The 16,501-nt window shown below is 41.7% G+C and overlaps 1 protein-coding gene across 1 annotated transcript; it reads right to left on the minus strand.

Annotated features, from left to right (window-relative positions):
- Window positions 1-11,907: 11,907 nt before the first annotated feature.
- LOC116034856 (growth arrest and DNA damage-inducible protein GADD45 gamma-like) lies at window positions 11,908-13,926 on the minus strand. The gene is made up of 3 exons (XM_031277613.2): window positions 13,385-13,926; window positions 12,705-12,912; window positions 11,908-12,583 (listed from the first exon to the last, which is right to left on the minus strand). Exons 1-3 carry the CDS (start codon window positions 13,483-13,485, stop codon window positions 12,470-12,472), a joined length of 423 nt encoding a protein of 140 aa, XP_031133473.1. The 5' UTR covers window positions 13,486-13,926; the 3' UTR covers window positions 11,908-12,469.
- Between the last annotated feature and the right edge of the window lie 2,575 nt (window positions 13,927-16,501).

The following is a 16,501-nucleotide window of genomic DNA, read 5'->3' on the forward strand; positions in this document are numbered from 1 at the left end:
GTACCACTGTTACACCACTGGATGGCACACCATACACGGACAAGATCCACTCATTCATGGTGTGAAGACTTTCCCCCTCATTCATAAATTCAAACACTTCGGACTCAATCATGTGTATTCAATTAAAAGAGGATTAATGGGTTAGGAATATACAGTATACGAGAACTCTTACTTCAGTATACTGTACTGAGTGATTTTATGTATGTGAGATATATGTGTGTATGTGTTTGTTGTGTTATGGTTGTCTAATCTACTGGATGCCTACAATTTCCCTTGGGATGAATAAAGTATCTATCTATCTATCTATCTATCTAGCTAGCTGTAGCCTACTTTCACTTTGGTAGGATTTTGAGAATTTTTATATAGTTGTGTTGGTACTTTTGCTTAAGTAAAGGATCTGAAAAGCTCTCTCACCACTGCTAAGATGTGTTGCAGAGGAAAATGACACACTGCTCTCGACAGATTCAACCTTTGATCACAAATAGACTGCTTGATTTTAAGGGGTCACAAAGCAAATGGATACATTGGTAACACTTTATAGTAAGGGCACATGAATAATCATGAATTCATGCATGACGTCCTGAGTACTACGTGAATGAATTAGTGCATTCAAATACATTTTGAAGGCACTAATTCATTCACGTAGTACTTCATGAACTATCAGTAATGTAGGATTAACAGTATCTCATGCATGACTTAATGCAGGATAGCTCATTTATCAATGTTAAAGATGGACCGGGTCAGCACTTTATTTGAAGAACCACAAACATATGTTTAGTTAATCATTACAACACTACAATTCAGCTTTTTTTAGCCTGTTTTTTAGTCACTTTAACTACAGATATACCAAAGTAGAAGACATGAACATCATCAGTAAATCAGATATGATGATTGAAATATCTTAATTGTTGCATTCATTTACACATTGTTCCTGTTATTAAGTCATGCATTAATTCTTGTACATTATTAGTGATGTATGACATGAATGAATTCATGCTTTTTCATGCATTCATTCATGATAATTATTGTACCCTTACTATGAAGTGTTACCTATGCATTTACTTTTTTCAAGGTTTAGGTCAGGGGTGTCAAACTCATTTTCATTTAGGGCCACATTGGAAAAGAGAATCACATCAAGGGCCAGACATGTAGAGTTAAATTCACATCATACATCGAAAAAAGTAAAATATCTTTGACTGTATTACTGAATGTTGCTTTTTTTGGTCACTTTTGTTGCTTTTTCCAACTTTTTTGTGGCATTCTCAGACGTTTTAATCACTCTTTTTTTTATTGTTGGTTTCTGCATCGTTTTGTTGCTTATGTCGCACTTCGTTTGACATAAACCCCTACAAAGTCAGCAAAGAGTTCCTTAGCCATCATAGAGATTAGCAAATCATGCAAAACAATGATTGATGATTTCATCGCCTGAATATTAAAATACTCTCTGGTTCTGTGGGAGTTTCTCAGTCTCAAAGTCGGTAAATCTGCCAAATTCCTAAACCTAAAATTTGCATGGGGCCGCATTTGGCCCTCGGACCTTGAATTTGACACGTGGTTTTGGTGGTGTTGTGAATCGGTTACATTCCATCCTGTAAAAACTCAAGCCTCTCTCATCCATTTTTAATTGGTATCATCAATTTGTATCATAAGTTGTCACACTGTTTCCCTTCCTTAAGATGTATCTGCGTGAACTTACCTTTAACCAATCCTCCCTTCCTCTGATGCCCCTTTCTTATCTACCTACTCTCACGCCATCAAAGTGACTGGAGCGGTTGTTAACCCTTGTGTTGTCTTCCATTGGACCATGCACTCTAGACCCTTTTGGCGCTTTTTTCAATGTTTTTGGCCCCCTTTTCCCCCCGTTTTACACTTCCTTTCACTACCATGTATGAACACCACTAACACCAACTTATTACCAGTTTTACACTTATTTTTGAAATTCATGGTCAATAAACCACATTTATAGCAAATTATACCTAATCCTGGAGATAAAAAAAAACAGAAACTATGAATTATTCAGACTAATAATAAAGGTAGGATAATCACAGAAGGGTATATGTCAATGTTCAGTCAGGATACTGTTTCGAAAAATTCTTTCAGGAAGACTTCTAAATAACTTCAATCACCACTATCTCTTCCTAAAACTATTTAGCTGGTAAGAGGCGTTCACTTTTCAGTAAACCAACCAAAATTGGCCACGAAATTCATGATCCAATCACAGCATGACACCCTGCTTTAAATGTCTTCTCTCCTTGCTATCAGCTGTCTTTTCAGGCAAACGTGCAACCTTGCTCCTCCCCTTCCACCTCCGGTCATCGTCAACCACGACACCCTGACTCCCTTTCCGGCAGACAGCTCCTTCGTTCGGTCTCTGGGTTCCTTCTCCACCATCACTAGTGTCTAGGCTCCATCGGGGGGGTGTATGTCTGGCTTCTCTACCCCTTTAAAATATTTTTAACGATGGAGTCTAATCCCCAAAGACTGTACATTTCATGTTATGCTCATGTACAATACATCTTTGCATATCAGCAACAAAGTCTCTCCTGATTGAAATGTTTATAAGAGTATATGAAGAGGAATATGTATAGTTATATTTGCAAGAAGGAATAATGCTAGTTATACTGCTCTTATTTAAATTTGTTTATATCATGTGGCTGTTTTGTCTGAAAATGTCTTATATGTTGTGTAATGTTTTCTATTTTTGTGTGGACCCCAGGAAGAGTAGCTGATGTTCTGCGTCAGCTAATGGGGATCCTAATCAAATCAAAAGCTTGTTACCGGAAATGCTATTAAGTAGGCTATGTATAGGCCTAAAAAACAAAATTTTAGTTTTATTCATTTTCACATAGTTTTTTCATTATTGTCCACTATACCTCTATACTGTTTGTTGTGCAGCTGGATGGTGAGTTTCCTCCACATGGGTCAGTGAAGTCTAATGCCACCGAGGGGCGCTGTAACAGTGCTGTCCTCTCCAACAAGTCCTCCAAACCATGCAACGATATGAGTCATTTATTCCTACCCTCTAGTTAAGTTATGAAAATAGATTGTGGTTTGGAAAAAAAAAAAAAATCAGACGTTTCTTCACTTCCAGTTACGCACGTGGCGCTGAATATCACGTTCATAAACCTGCTGTCTAGTTTTATTTTCAAACGGGACACAAAGCCCTGTCTCCTGGGTGAAAGTCCTGTGTTGGTTTGACCCATCCACAACCCCAAACTGCCTCCTTATGCAGAAACATGTGTCTTCTTTAGGTGCATCAAATAACATTGTCATTTTTTTAATTTATTTTTTTAAACGAGGCAGATGTATGCTATGAATGTCCATAAGAAAACAATCAGATTTATTGATGTAGTGACAGTGGGTTTCAGAATAAGCTGCCAGCCTAAATTTCTATTTTTAAATGAAGAAGTGATATGTTTCTAATTCTGGAGCTTGGTTTTAGTCTTGCTAGATGCATTGTTTTTTTTTCTTATTGATTTATTCCGTTCTGTCATGAAATTACTCTTTTATTTGGTATCTGAGGAGAATACAGCGGAGCAAAAAGTCCTATTATACTCCTTTTCCGCGTCATATTTGTACTCTTAGGGTCTACTAGAATAGGTTTACATGCTTTGATGTTCAACAAAGATATTATGTGTTACCCAAATATATTCTCAAGTCATATATAGCTTTGAATGACATTTGGCAGTTGTTTGATGTCTACTATCGATTGAGAAAAGCAAACAAAGATTATTATTGTGAGAAACAGAGCATTTCAAATAAAAGTGATGCCAAAAATGAATCGTGGAAACCTGCCTTGAAAACATGCTAAACAACTGATTTTAGACACATTTTAGAGAGGAAATCAAACACACAAAGCATCCTGAAGCACTAAAATCTACAAAGTGCCCTCCTACCTATCCGGCTAATTGAGACACTGTGTTAATGACAACACCTCTAACGTCCAATCACAAACCAGAGATGTGTCGCTGGGTAGAGAAAGGTGCAAAGCTTGCACTCCTATTGGCTCGGGCTATAGATTTCTTTTGAGTGCTTCCTGAACAGATGATGTGCCTGCTCCATATGGCAGACCTCGGGGACTCCTTTGTGCTGTGACTGATGTGACACGTCAACTTTAAAGGTTTCCTCCTTCACTTTAAACCCCCCACCCCCCACCCTGATGCTGATCTGCAGGATGAATGGGGAGTCAGCTCTAAGGTGATCAGGCAAAGTGTGCCTTTCGTTTTGTATACAGCCTCCCCCCTCCCTCCCTCCCTCCCTCCTCGCCCCTGCAGCCATGCAGCCTGCACACTCACAGCTCCAGACTTTGTTTTTTGGGTGAAAGGGACCGTCTCGAATGTCCCGTGCAGCCAACAGCAGCTGCTCCTGGACCTCGCCATTCTCCAGCACAAAGGAGGAGAGAGGGCCGGGGTCTCGGCGCACCTTTTGTGCAGGGCCCCTCCCGTCGTTTCTCTGCTCTTTGTGCCCATTGATGAGGGTGTAGAAATGTTGGCTGTCGCTTTTGTCTGAGTTTTGTTTTGGTGAGGGAGTGCAGTGTGTGTGTGGGGGGGGGGCAGTACAAGCACACTTAGCCATCTGATCTGGTTCCTGGTTCTACACACACACACACACACACACACACAGACTACATATACACACAGATACATCTAAGTGACTCAGTCTCAAGTGTGGAGACCATGGTAAACAGAACCCAGCTGATGTGTGAAATGCAGATCGTGATTGAGATTCTGGTCTCATTTGCATCTTGCATGCACAACAATCTGCAAAGCCTTCATCTTATCTTATCTTCATCTTGTGTGATATGGGTTCAAAAGCTCTGCAAAAAAGCTTAGTGCAAAACGTGAGTGGAACTTCAGTTAGATTTATTATTTTATTTATTTTTAAGGGGTCAAACTACTGTTACCAATAATGAACTTTAAAACTCAAGATTCATATCCTGCCGTATTGGCTATCTCAAAAACACACACACACACACACACACACACACACACACACACACTGCTGCTGCTGTTTCTGAACAATGCCCTTGAGAGCCCCCACATTGAATGGAGAAGCAGACCAGTGTTTTGGCAACAGCTGGCTGTGTGTGTGTGTGTGTGTGTGTGTGTGTGTGTGTGTGTGTGTGTGTGTGTGTGTTCGCTCTCTGAGCCCACTTTGTGTTTACAAGCTGCAACTGTGGACGTAAACAAACCCAAACACTTGGTCTTCATATTTATTTACACTCTGGTTACCTGTGAAGATAAAATCAAATAGGCTACAAACAAATGTACTTTTACTTCCAACTAACTATCTAATTAGCTTGGAATAATGCCTTGGTATTCAAAATACACAATTTTTATTTTGAAGACTTTAGAATTGTATATACACGTTCTCACTTTAATAGCAAAATGATAATGTTTGGATTATTTTGTGAATGTTTTGAATTATGAAAACAAATGAAAACCAAAGCATTTGAAGGAATACTACAATGTCTTTGAGTAAGAGAGGAGTGTCCTGAGGGGCTGCAGGTTTGTCACTGTGATTAGTGATTAGATTCATCACGAGCTGACACAGGCCTAACTGATGGATATCAGACACAGAAATTAGCATCGACAGCTGATGACTGCATATACACAGATCTGACTGAATGTACATGCACAGTTACACGCGTGTGTGTGTGTGTGTGTGTGTGTGTGTGTGTGTGTGTGTGTGTGTGTGTGTGTGTGTGTGTGTGTGTGTGTCTGGGTCTGGGTCTGGGTCTGACCCCGAGTCAGCTGTGACCTGCAGCAGCAGCAGGCTTATGGTAATAAAGGAGGGTGATATTAGCATAGTTAAAAACTATATTAGCATAGTTATCAGACAGAGCGAGTCAGCAGACATTAACCTTTGAAACTCTTCAACTGTGAATCCATCTTTAAAAACTCACCTTGTTCCGACAAACAAGTTAAAAAAATTATATATATATATATATATATATATATATATATATATATATGGGAGTTGTGTGCTGTGGATTTAAAAACAGTGGGAAATGGAGTTTGAATATTTCAGTGTAAATATGTGTGCGGCACTAACAATAAATAGATATATAAAAAGAAATTGTTGCTAAAAAATTAATTTGAGCTGTGGAGGGGATGCTGATGCCAGTACCCTAGGCAACCTGCTCAACCAAAACACCAACAAACTGAGAGCACGCCCACACACACACACACACACACTCAGCCTGCAGCCCGTCAGTACCATCTGCTGCAGCTCTATGGCACACAGAGAAGGTTTTGCGAGGAGGAGGAGGCTCTTATGTTGAAAGGACACTTGAGAAGCAGCATGTGGCTGCAGCAGCAGAGCTCTTTATGACTGGGGTTGACACAGAGGGCAGCCGAGGTTGCTCAGGGTGAGCCAGTTCAGACAGACAATTCAAGCATTTTTACTTTTCTGCTGGTGTACAGTTACTCTGTGAGCTTTCTAAGCTGTGTTGGCAGGCTTATTTTCTTTTTTTTTTATTCAAACAGAGCCAGGCTAGCCGTTTCCCCTTGCTTCCAGTCTTTATGCTAAGCTCAGCTAACCATGGCCTGAATCCACCTCTGTAGGCTACTTCACTTACAAACATGAGAATGGTATTGATGTTCTCATCTCACCTTATAGCACATATTTACAGATGTGCTTAAAGGATAATTTCGGTATTTTCCAACCTGGACCCTATTTTCCCATGCATTGGTGACTAAAGGCTGTTTTATGCTTCTGCGTCAACCGTAGCTACGCCGTCGCTCCTTCGCCGTCGCTCCTTCGCCGTCGTGACCCTTTCGGAGTTCTGCGTCTGGGTTGCTTTGCATCGCGGTGCATTCACAACGCTAGGGGATGATAAGTCTGAGGTTATTTGCCAGGTGTCTGCCAGCCAGTTTATGTTATGTTAGCAAGCAAACTTTAGCACAACTGCCCACAAAGTACTACTTGCTGGCGAAGTGCTAATTTCAAAACGTTACTGACATATAGACACTTTACAAACGGATAACCCCGTCATCATAACCCAAATATGTCTTGAGTTTATTTGCAAAGCTTATGTCAGTGAACTAGCATGTTGCTACTCCCCACAGTAGGCTGCTTGAAACACCGACTATCAACACACAGGACAAGTTGACCAATCACAGTCCTTGCAGTCTGCGTCGCCTCGACGCAAAGTTACACATTTTTGGAGGTGCACGTCGAGCTACGGCGGAAAGCTCGGAGGGGGGTTCGCAGCGACGCAGAGTGGTCTGCAGGGGTACGCCATTGATTCGACACAGAAGCATAAATCAGCCTTTAGTGACTAATGTGAACAAAAATCTTTGAAATTGGTCCAGTATTGAGCGAGAATACTGTGACCGGCAGCCGTGAACCAAGCTACAATGTAATGCTACAGGGCAAATGGCCAATTTCCAATTTCCGTCCACTAAAAGTGCTGTTTTTGCCACTGACAGACTCAGATTCTGAGTGTCTGACAACATTATGGAAAGGATCCCTGCAGAGGTCAACCTTTTTGTTAAAGAGTAAGATCCTTTTTGTTTAACCAGAAACGGCTCCAAAATCCCAATTGCCAAACTCACCAGACTCCATTTAAATAAACAGTACTTTGAGCGTATAAAGAGCCAGCATATGTTCACATGTAAATGGGTGAATTAAGGGTTTATTTCAACCAAACCAGAGTGGTGATTGTTGGAAACAAACCAAAACGGCTTTTGATTTTGTTTCTGTTGACTTTGAATGAAGTGTGTTTTACGATGATAAAATTACAGTTAATTTAAATGGAGTCTGGTGATTTTGCCGAAAGCGATTTCATGTAGGGATGCACTGAACCCAAGATTCCGTTTCGGATTTGGCCGAATATTGGGCTTTTTGACGGGGTTTGGTTTCTGCCCAACCTTAGAATTCTTTTCCACCGAACCAAACCCTACGCTAGTTGACGTAATGACGGCGCCGTTGATTACGGCGCCGTTGATTACGGGAAGGTGTTTACGTAGGTGGACCGTTCAATGCAGTAGGCTGTGAGAAAGTGAAAATGGAACTCGTGAGCAGAAAAAGTTGTTGTTTGGCAGTACTTTCAGTCAAAAGAAGGCCATTCAAGTCGAAAATAAAAATAAAATGAAAAATACACTACTGTGGACGTTGCTTAATTCATTAATGTGTTTACTGTGTTAATGGACTGAGGATGGGAGTAGGATTCGGTGGAATCTTAACCAGTGGATTCGGTTTTTGGCCGAACCCCAAAAATCTGGATTCGGTGCATCCCTAGTTCGACCTCTGCAGGGATCCTTTCCATAATGTTTTCAGACACTTAGAATTATAATCTGAGCATGTCAGTGGCAAAACGCGATTGCTCATTAGTGTTACATTGTAGCTTGTAGCTTAGTTGTCGCTGCTGCCGACTGCAAAGATTGTTGTTCCCATCAGTCACTTAGACACAAAAACATGGGTCCAGGTTGAAAAAATAGCAAAGTTACCCTTTAGGTTTGCTGTTACTGTCAGTGGGTGTAGCTCCATCCTGCAGGGACTGTGTTGTGTTGGTGTTGGGGGGATGTTGCTCTCACTCATGATTTGGTCCTGAATGGATGAATGGCAGCAGGCTTGTGCCAGGCACACTGCCTCTTCTTCCTCCTCCTACTCCTCCTCCTCCTCTCTCTCCCTTTATCCTCATCATTTAATTGGATAGCAGATGGAGTGAGTGCTGGGTTGGTTGCCGTGGAGATTTAAAGGGGTAATTGCGTTTCAGCCGGACCTGCTTGGTCAATTTTTTTGAGGGTTAGTGTTAGCACAAGTGAATGGTGAAGCTGGAGCAGGTTTTAGTCATAGTCACAACTGTGTAGACTCAGAATCAGTCGCTCTTCTTTTTCTTTGGTCTGTTGTTTTTATTCTGGTGAAACATTGCATTATATCAAGTTGTAATGAGTACTTTAATAGAAAGAGAGAAAGAGAGAGAGGAGTGATGTGTGTCACAGTGGGGCGTGGGGGCTGCAGCAGCTGTTGACTCCACCACAGTTTGCAGTGACAGATAACATGCGGGCGGGTCAGAGTGACTTTAGAGTTTGAATCCAAAGACACAAAAGCCTCTTAAAGGTTCTGAATCACAAACGAGAGAAAGAAAAGACAAAAACCAGCGTGTGCCGGGAGCAAAAGATCACCTTCATTAAGCTGCAGCGTCCCTTCCAATGCGAGCACCATCATCCAATCCAATCCAACTTTATTTGTAAAGTACATTTAAAACAGCCAGGTTGACCAAAGTGCTGGACATTGACATGATTTAGGACAGATTATAAACACACGAGTAACAAAACGAACATTTAAAACAAGTAACAAACTGGAAAATGAAAATGCAGAATACAACTCGTGATTTAAAAATGTGAAGGCTGGGGGCCAATCTGACATGTAGAGGCAATTCATTCCACAGCCTTGGGGCCACGACCGAGAATGCTCGATCGCCCCTATTTTTGAGCCGCGTTCTAGGGACAACAAGGAGTAGCTGGTCAGCAGACCTTAATGACCTCAGAGGAGCATGCGGCTTCAGTAGTTCAGCGATATAAGCTTGGGACTTGACCATAAATAGCTTTAAAAAACGAACAACAGAATTTTAAAATGTATTCTAAGCCAATGAAGGGAGGCAAGAACAGGTGTAATGTGATCTTGAGTCACAAAGTCAGCGCAGAGTCATTGTGATCAGAACATCTTATCAGATGCTAAAGCCGCCTACACATGATATGCAATTTTTAGGTAGGGTGCAGAGCAAAGGCAGCTATTTGCCGTTGCTAGGTAACGACATGCTGTCATCTCATTGGTTGCGCTTTCGAAAGGTCAGCGGCAACTAGGTCAAAGTTGAAATAATTTGAACTTTGAGCGTAGCGCACAGCGGCAAATCCGCGCAGTGCGTAGTTGGCCGCCACCGCTCTCCCCACAGGAAATCAATGGAACGTCCGGCGCAAAGCGGTTTTGCCGCCTATCACAAGTAGGCGGCTTTAGTTGCTTCAGATGCTAAGTTGCTGCAGGATTCTGGAATATTTTGCTCCTCTGTGTTGACAGTGAGCAGCGGAATTAGCATAATGCTAAAGTACAGCCCAGATTAGGTCAATAAAAATCAACCTTTTTTGCTTAAGTAAAGGCACTTTTGTCCCAGAGTCTCTGTGTCAGCACCGCTGACTGTTTCTAGCTCTAATGCTAAGCTAAGCTACACTAACCACCTGCTGCCTCATAGCTGCATATTTAGAGACAAGAGAGTGAATCTTTTTTTTCCCTAACTTTCGGCAAGAAAGTAAAATATCACATTTTAATCCCTTCAAACTTGTAAAAGGAAGCCTGGTTTTGCAACTGTGCTTGCATAATATGTCATCTTAATTTAGGCAGTGGTTATGGTGGGAATGTTTATGAGAAAATAAAAAAGGTTTATAAATTGGAAGAGCAATGAGCTGCCACCGTGTGTGGTCCGTTAATCTAATCAGCTGAATGACAGAACTGTCACTCGTCTGTTGCGCAGCCCTCAGATGACATCCGTCTCCATAAAAAGAGGAGGGAAAAAATGATATAAAATATACTCCACTGTCCGGGACGCCTGTAACAGGTGTAACCAGTCTAATGCCAACCACACTCATATGTACACACATATGAGACTGATCTTGCTCAACTGGAAGCTTTCCCGCCCCCCTACACACGACCGCTGGATTAAAGAAGTGCTCTACAGTTTGTTCTCTGAAAGGCTCTATCTCAACATTCCTAGAGACATGGAACCCTTTCCTAGAACTCGTTGACTCCCTCAGCTTATCTCCTGACTTGGAGGACTGAGCTCCTTCTGGACTGCTCCACTTGACGCCAGCTGCCCCTTTTTTTTTGTTTTCAATCCACGCACGCACCCACACAGACACACACGTCAGTGTGCATGGGTCTACATTGTTTTAATGTAGACAGTGTTTACTGTTTTAACTATGCTTTGCTGCTTTTGCTGTTGTATGTCAGTTATTGTTAAAATTTAAATAAAAAAAGTTGGACAAATTGAAATGTGTCTATCACTAGATGTATAGTACTGTCTTTGCTCTCATTCCTAACATACGGAAGAGGATTAGGGCCAATGTGAAAAATGTGTCTGAGTTCTGACTTTACAGTCAGAACTCGAATACGTGTTTCCCATCCTCTGCTTCTCCTAATCCTCTTCCTGTACTTAAATAATAATTCTGAAATACATAAATGTCACACACTGCACTATATTTCATGCCTTGCCTCCAAACAACAGCATTGATTTGTTAAAGCATACACTTCAAGGCAGCAAATACTTTAGAGTATTCCAAATCAAAGACTCTCCAAAGCTGAATGGATGTGAACGTGCAAAGAGGTAGAAACATAAAGACCTGATGTGTTTGCTGTTGTTTGAAATTGCAGACTGATTGCAGCAGTGTTGGTCAAGATGTTAAAGTACAGGAAACGTTTAAAGAACTCCCCAAAAAGGGCTCAGAGAGTCAAAGGTGTACAGACTTCAACCTTTCGATGAAAAAGTCAGAAGGCAATGTTGAATTCAACCATTTTATTTATGTTGTTTTCATCTCACAAAAACTCAGATATCCAGTAAACATATTATTTCATTTAACATAGCCGCAATAAAGCGGGAGTGAAAAGTGTACTACATTTTCATTTATTTTTCTTCATATTATTTTATATTTCAGATTCACACACTTTCATAATTATTTTAATTTTAACACCTTTTCTGTGTTTTCTGTGTTTTTTTTTTTTTTGTCATTGTTAAATTTCATATTGCTCCAACAGGATTTGGAACATCCAGAGTCAAATCTTTCATTTGCTTGACATGTCTGTAAATGTTTATAAGACAATCTTAACAAATTCTCATCTCATTTTTACATTAACATTTTCTAAAGTGAAACCTTTAGAGAATAAACTTTTTTGCGATGTTTTTTTTTTTTTTTACGTTTTAGAATATTATTTGTCATTGTTAAATTTCTAAAGTGAAACCTTTAGAGCATTAAGACAATTCTGGAAAGTGGGAAACATTTCCGCTGTTTGCAACTGTTGTCGTGTTGCTCAGCGATAAGAGGACGTCTTTTAAAAAAGTCCCTTTTTTTAAGAACGCCTCTGTCTCAGCACCGCTTCTTCTCCTGCTGCGCGTGCTTCGGGGTGCGACGTTTGCTCTGCTGGGGGGGGGGAACCCCCCACAGGACGCACAACTCGCATCTCCTTCCTCTCCAAACCTCATCCGCACAAAGAATGAGGGTCGATGCGTCGCTCTCGTGGCATACCTGACTCTCGTTCACATAAAGAATGAGAGCCATCTTGGCATGGAAGGGACGAGAGGCGACGGTTCACGGGGGCCCCCCTGGGGCCGGCGCCGTGCTGCCTGGACGGGGGAATCCTCCTCAGGAGTGTCCAGGGATGGGCAGAAACAGGCTCGTCCTGTTCATCAGGATGAGTATTTCCAGATGAGAAGCTTTACAGCATCTGAGCAAAAAAAGATCGAGAGGAGCCCGGATCAACGCTCGGGGAGGCTGATCTCAGGAACCCAGTCGTTCAGACGGCGGCTCTCCTCACAGAACAGGTGCAGCTTCTCCAGAGCAGGGTCCTCCCAAGACCCATCAGCTGGGTTCTGTTCACACAGGGAGAGGAAAGAGGCTTTAGTCACACAGTTCCGTCAGAAAGCATCACATAGAAACCCCTTCTGAAGTGATTTAGAGTCACGTAAAGTTTGTTATCTGAGCTCTACATACCGTGATGAGGACGCAGTGGGCATCTTCGAGCGGCTCCGCCTTGTCGCCGACAATCTCAGCCAGACGCTGCATGTCGCTCACTCTGACGATGCTGATGTCGTTGTCGAAGCAGAAGGACTGGATGAGGGTGAAGTGGATCTGCAGAGCGATGTCACACTGGAACTCCTCGTCCATGGCCAGGACGCAGAAAGACACACTGTCCGGGTCACTGTGGAGACAATAAGAAAAGAAATCTCTCGTTAGCAGCTGCTGTTTAATGTTAATCATGTTGGCTGTTTCAGAAGAGGAGAGGATGCCTATTTCCTATTTTATTTAATAATCCTATATTATTACAACATAGGACCTATTTTATAGTCCTATGGCATTACAAATGGTGCAACACACAACACTTTTTTTACCCTTTTAACATGCATACGTTGACAATTGTGTATGTGAGTTGCATGTGTGTGCATGTGAGATAGGTATATTGAATGTACATTTAATGTACAGTATGTTTAAAGTATAATTCAAGTCAATTCAATTGGATGCATAGTGTGAAATCGCAACAGGAGTTATTTTTTATATTATATTTTTGAGCACCATCTCAGGTGGTGCGCCTGAATCTCATTGTTTGCAAATGCAATGGCAATAAAGGGATCTTACATCCTGACATCCATTGAAGTCACGTTTAGTGTACTTACTCAGTCATGATCTTAGCGCTCTCATAGACTCCAGCGGTGAGTCGATCCTCGCTCTGAGCCCAGAGCAGAGCTTCCTTCAGAGATTTCCCAGGAGACTGCATGGTGATGTTTTTAGATTCAGTTCAGCTGATGTGGTCCAAAAAGTCCAGAGAGGAGTGTTTTGTGTGCTGCCTCTGAAAATCTGCCAGCATTTTATACTGCAGAGCCCGGCACACGCTCACTCTCTGATTGGCCGTTTTGGGGGCACAATGGCTACAAGAGGCCTGTAGCCCCCGCCCCGCCCTCGGGGACGCGTGCCTATAGAAAAGTCTTAGAAAGTCGGGGGAAGCTTTGGTTCAAAGGATCTGATGTAGAAACCCTCCTCATCTTACAGGGATAATTAAACCACACAGGAAGACCACACCGTTGTCGTCAAAGTCCTCAGAGTTCTAGAAGCTAACCAATTCAAACGAGGACCATACTGTACAAGATCTTCTACGTTCATATCTACAGTACTTTTCAGCTGAACATTTTGCAGCCATGCCGTTGTGTGTTGTAGATTTTAGATATCTTTATTTATTTATTTTTACATTCCATGCAGCCATTGATTTCTATGGAAGAGGATTAGGGCCACATGTGTATTTGGATTTTAATTTAAAGTCCGAATTCTGACTTTAATTCTGACTCAGAACTTAAATAAAATGTTCACCTGTGGCCCTTTTTTTTGCGGATTTGATGTTCACTGCGATGGATTCAACTTTTAAGAGTCGGTTGTTTGATTTCCTACTGTACAGAAAATTAATGCCTGACTGGACGGTGGTATGGAAATGCATCTGCAAATCTGACCTTAAATCTGGAAATGTGCAACAAAACAACAGCAAAACACAACATGTTCTTCGAATTCTTGAAGGTTTTTACTTCAGCTATATTTAATGTCAAAATAAATGACTTTTTCACTGCATTGTGTTTTTATTTTTCTGTAAAACCTCCACAATAAAGTCTGAATTCAATATTGTTCTCTGACTGTTCTTGAAGTGCCTTATCTAATGCTGCGTTCCAGACACAATTTTTAGCCCGTAAGTTACGACTTCAAGTCACGACTCACGACTTGGTAGCGTTCCAGGCAAAGTCACGACAAACCCTTCTAGCTAGCGTTAGCGTTAGCGTTAGCGTTAGCTAGTGGCTACCTACCGTTGACGTTAGCTAGCTAGCTAGCTGATACTAGCGATTTCCAGTCGGCAACATATTTTGGGCTTCATTTAATAAACATAACCTGTAGTAGTACACAATCGTATGTGTATTGTTGTGATTACAATGTGCGGAATAACTTTACGTTGCCTATTTATGTCCATTTATTTCTATTTCTCACCATTAATCACCGGCGTCTGTACAGCATCAACAGGGGTCGCCGTTGTTGTTTATGTGTGTGGTACGAGTTCACGGGTAGTAAGTTACGGGTTTGACTGCCGTTTCAGGGCACTTTCACAGGTAGAAGGTTGTGAAAACACGGGTTTCGGGTTACCTGGAACGCAGCATAAGGTTAAAGTTGGTCAGATTTTACCTCTGAATGTCCCCGTAGTGTAATGGAAACCAAGGCTACCTGGAGAAATATATTCAAAATGTTATACAGCATGCACACACAAGTACACATGGTCCGCTAAAATTTGCAAAAACACTGGCATGGTCCTTCAAATGCCTCTAGAAGTTACAGAATGTTTGCAAAGGCCACTTTTGTCCAGATCATCTGCCATAAAAATAACATTTTGGAGATTTGGTAAATTCAGTGGTTGGTACCTGCAGTTTGGTACTGCTTTATGTGTCATAATGCTAAGATACCATCCATCTTAATTGCATTGGATGTCAGACAGACTTTTTATAACTCATGACGAATTTTCACTGCACGCACCGTTTTTTTTTGTTTTTTTTTGTAGATTGGGCAGTGGCACGCGCCGCTGCTTTGCATGCCTAAAGCCGGTACTCACTTTAGGCGCGTGGCATCTGGAGATGCCTGCGTGCTTTATCTCTCTGTGCGCATCACTCTCCATGGCAACCGAGAGACACCATCTGTCCCCGGGGGGAAGGTGAAGGGAAGGGAGGGGGGGGGGACAAAGGAAGTCAGACAGCACCTGCTAGGCGTCCTGGCAGTTCAATCCGCTCGAAATATGATTTAAAAGTTTTGAGGTAAAAACAAAATCCGAACGCAGAAGTTGAGCTTAATCACACTTATGGTGTTTTATGGCTCAAAAACACGTATTTGATGAATTAAAAATATTAGGCTATATATTTTTGTACTTCTTATACATCTCTTTTTCCTTGTTCTTTCATAGGTTTTACATATTGTAGGCCTAATGTTGGTATTGTTTTATGATATTGTTTTTTATGATCATATTATTTACTGTCATTTGGGGATTGTTTTTATTATTTTTTATTTGTTCTGTAACCAGGGCGTCATTGTCAATATTCCTCCCTGAACAAATAAAGGTTATAATAATTTTACTATTCGCCTATTTCCTCTAAACTCGAGTCATGTTTGCACACACCACAAAGCCAAATCTAAGCATCTTATCCTTCAGCTGTCTATCCTTACAGAGAGATCCAGGGCTTCTCGCCGCAGGTCACCAGAAAAAGAGCTTTGTAGCACCAACACCTGTCGCGCGCTGCCGGGGAGGTCTCCGTCTGGCAGATGTGCTTCAGCAACAATAGGTCGGTATCGATTTGCACGCGCCTGGCCTGTGGCCATGCAAGCTGATCCTTCCTAATATAGCTCAGGGGTTGAGTCTCCATCAGCTGCATGCAAACCAAACTTTGGCCCAAATGTAAGAAGCCTCTCGGCCAGCTGATGTGCTGATGACTTTGCAGCACGTGGACAGCAACTGAAAGCGATGTAGAAAATCAACAAATAATGTTGTTGCTGCAGCAATGCACAGATAAGACTTTTGTTGTTGGACAAAAACACACATTCGGCATTGTTGCGCGCGTTTACTGCTCAAACTGAAAATGATTTTAAAGATCTGCCATGCCATCTTTTGGAGATAACACTTTTCATTGTCAAAGTTTAGACCATGAGCTCTTCCCTTTGGCATTCAAATTTAATCAAAACTCAGACAACAGAGCAGCGAATGTGGAGACTTGTAGACA

The sequence above is a fragment of the Sander lucioperca genome, chromosome 14, assembly GCF_008315115.2.
Source record: "Sander lucioperca isolate FBNREF2018 chromosome 14, SLUC_FBN_1.2, whole genome shotgun sequence".
Classification (NCBI taxonomy): Eukaryota; Metazoa; Chordata; class Actinopteri; order Perciformes; family Percidae; genus Sander; species Sander lucioperca.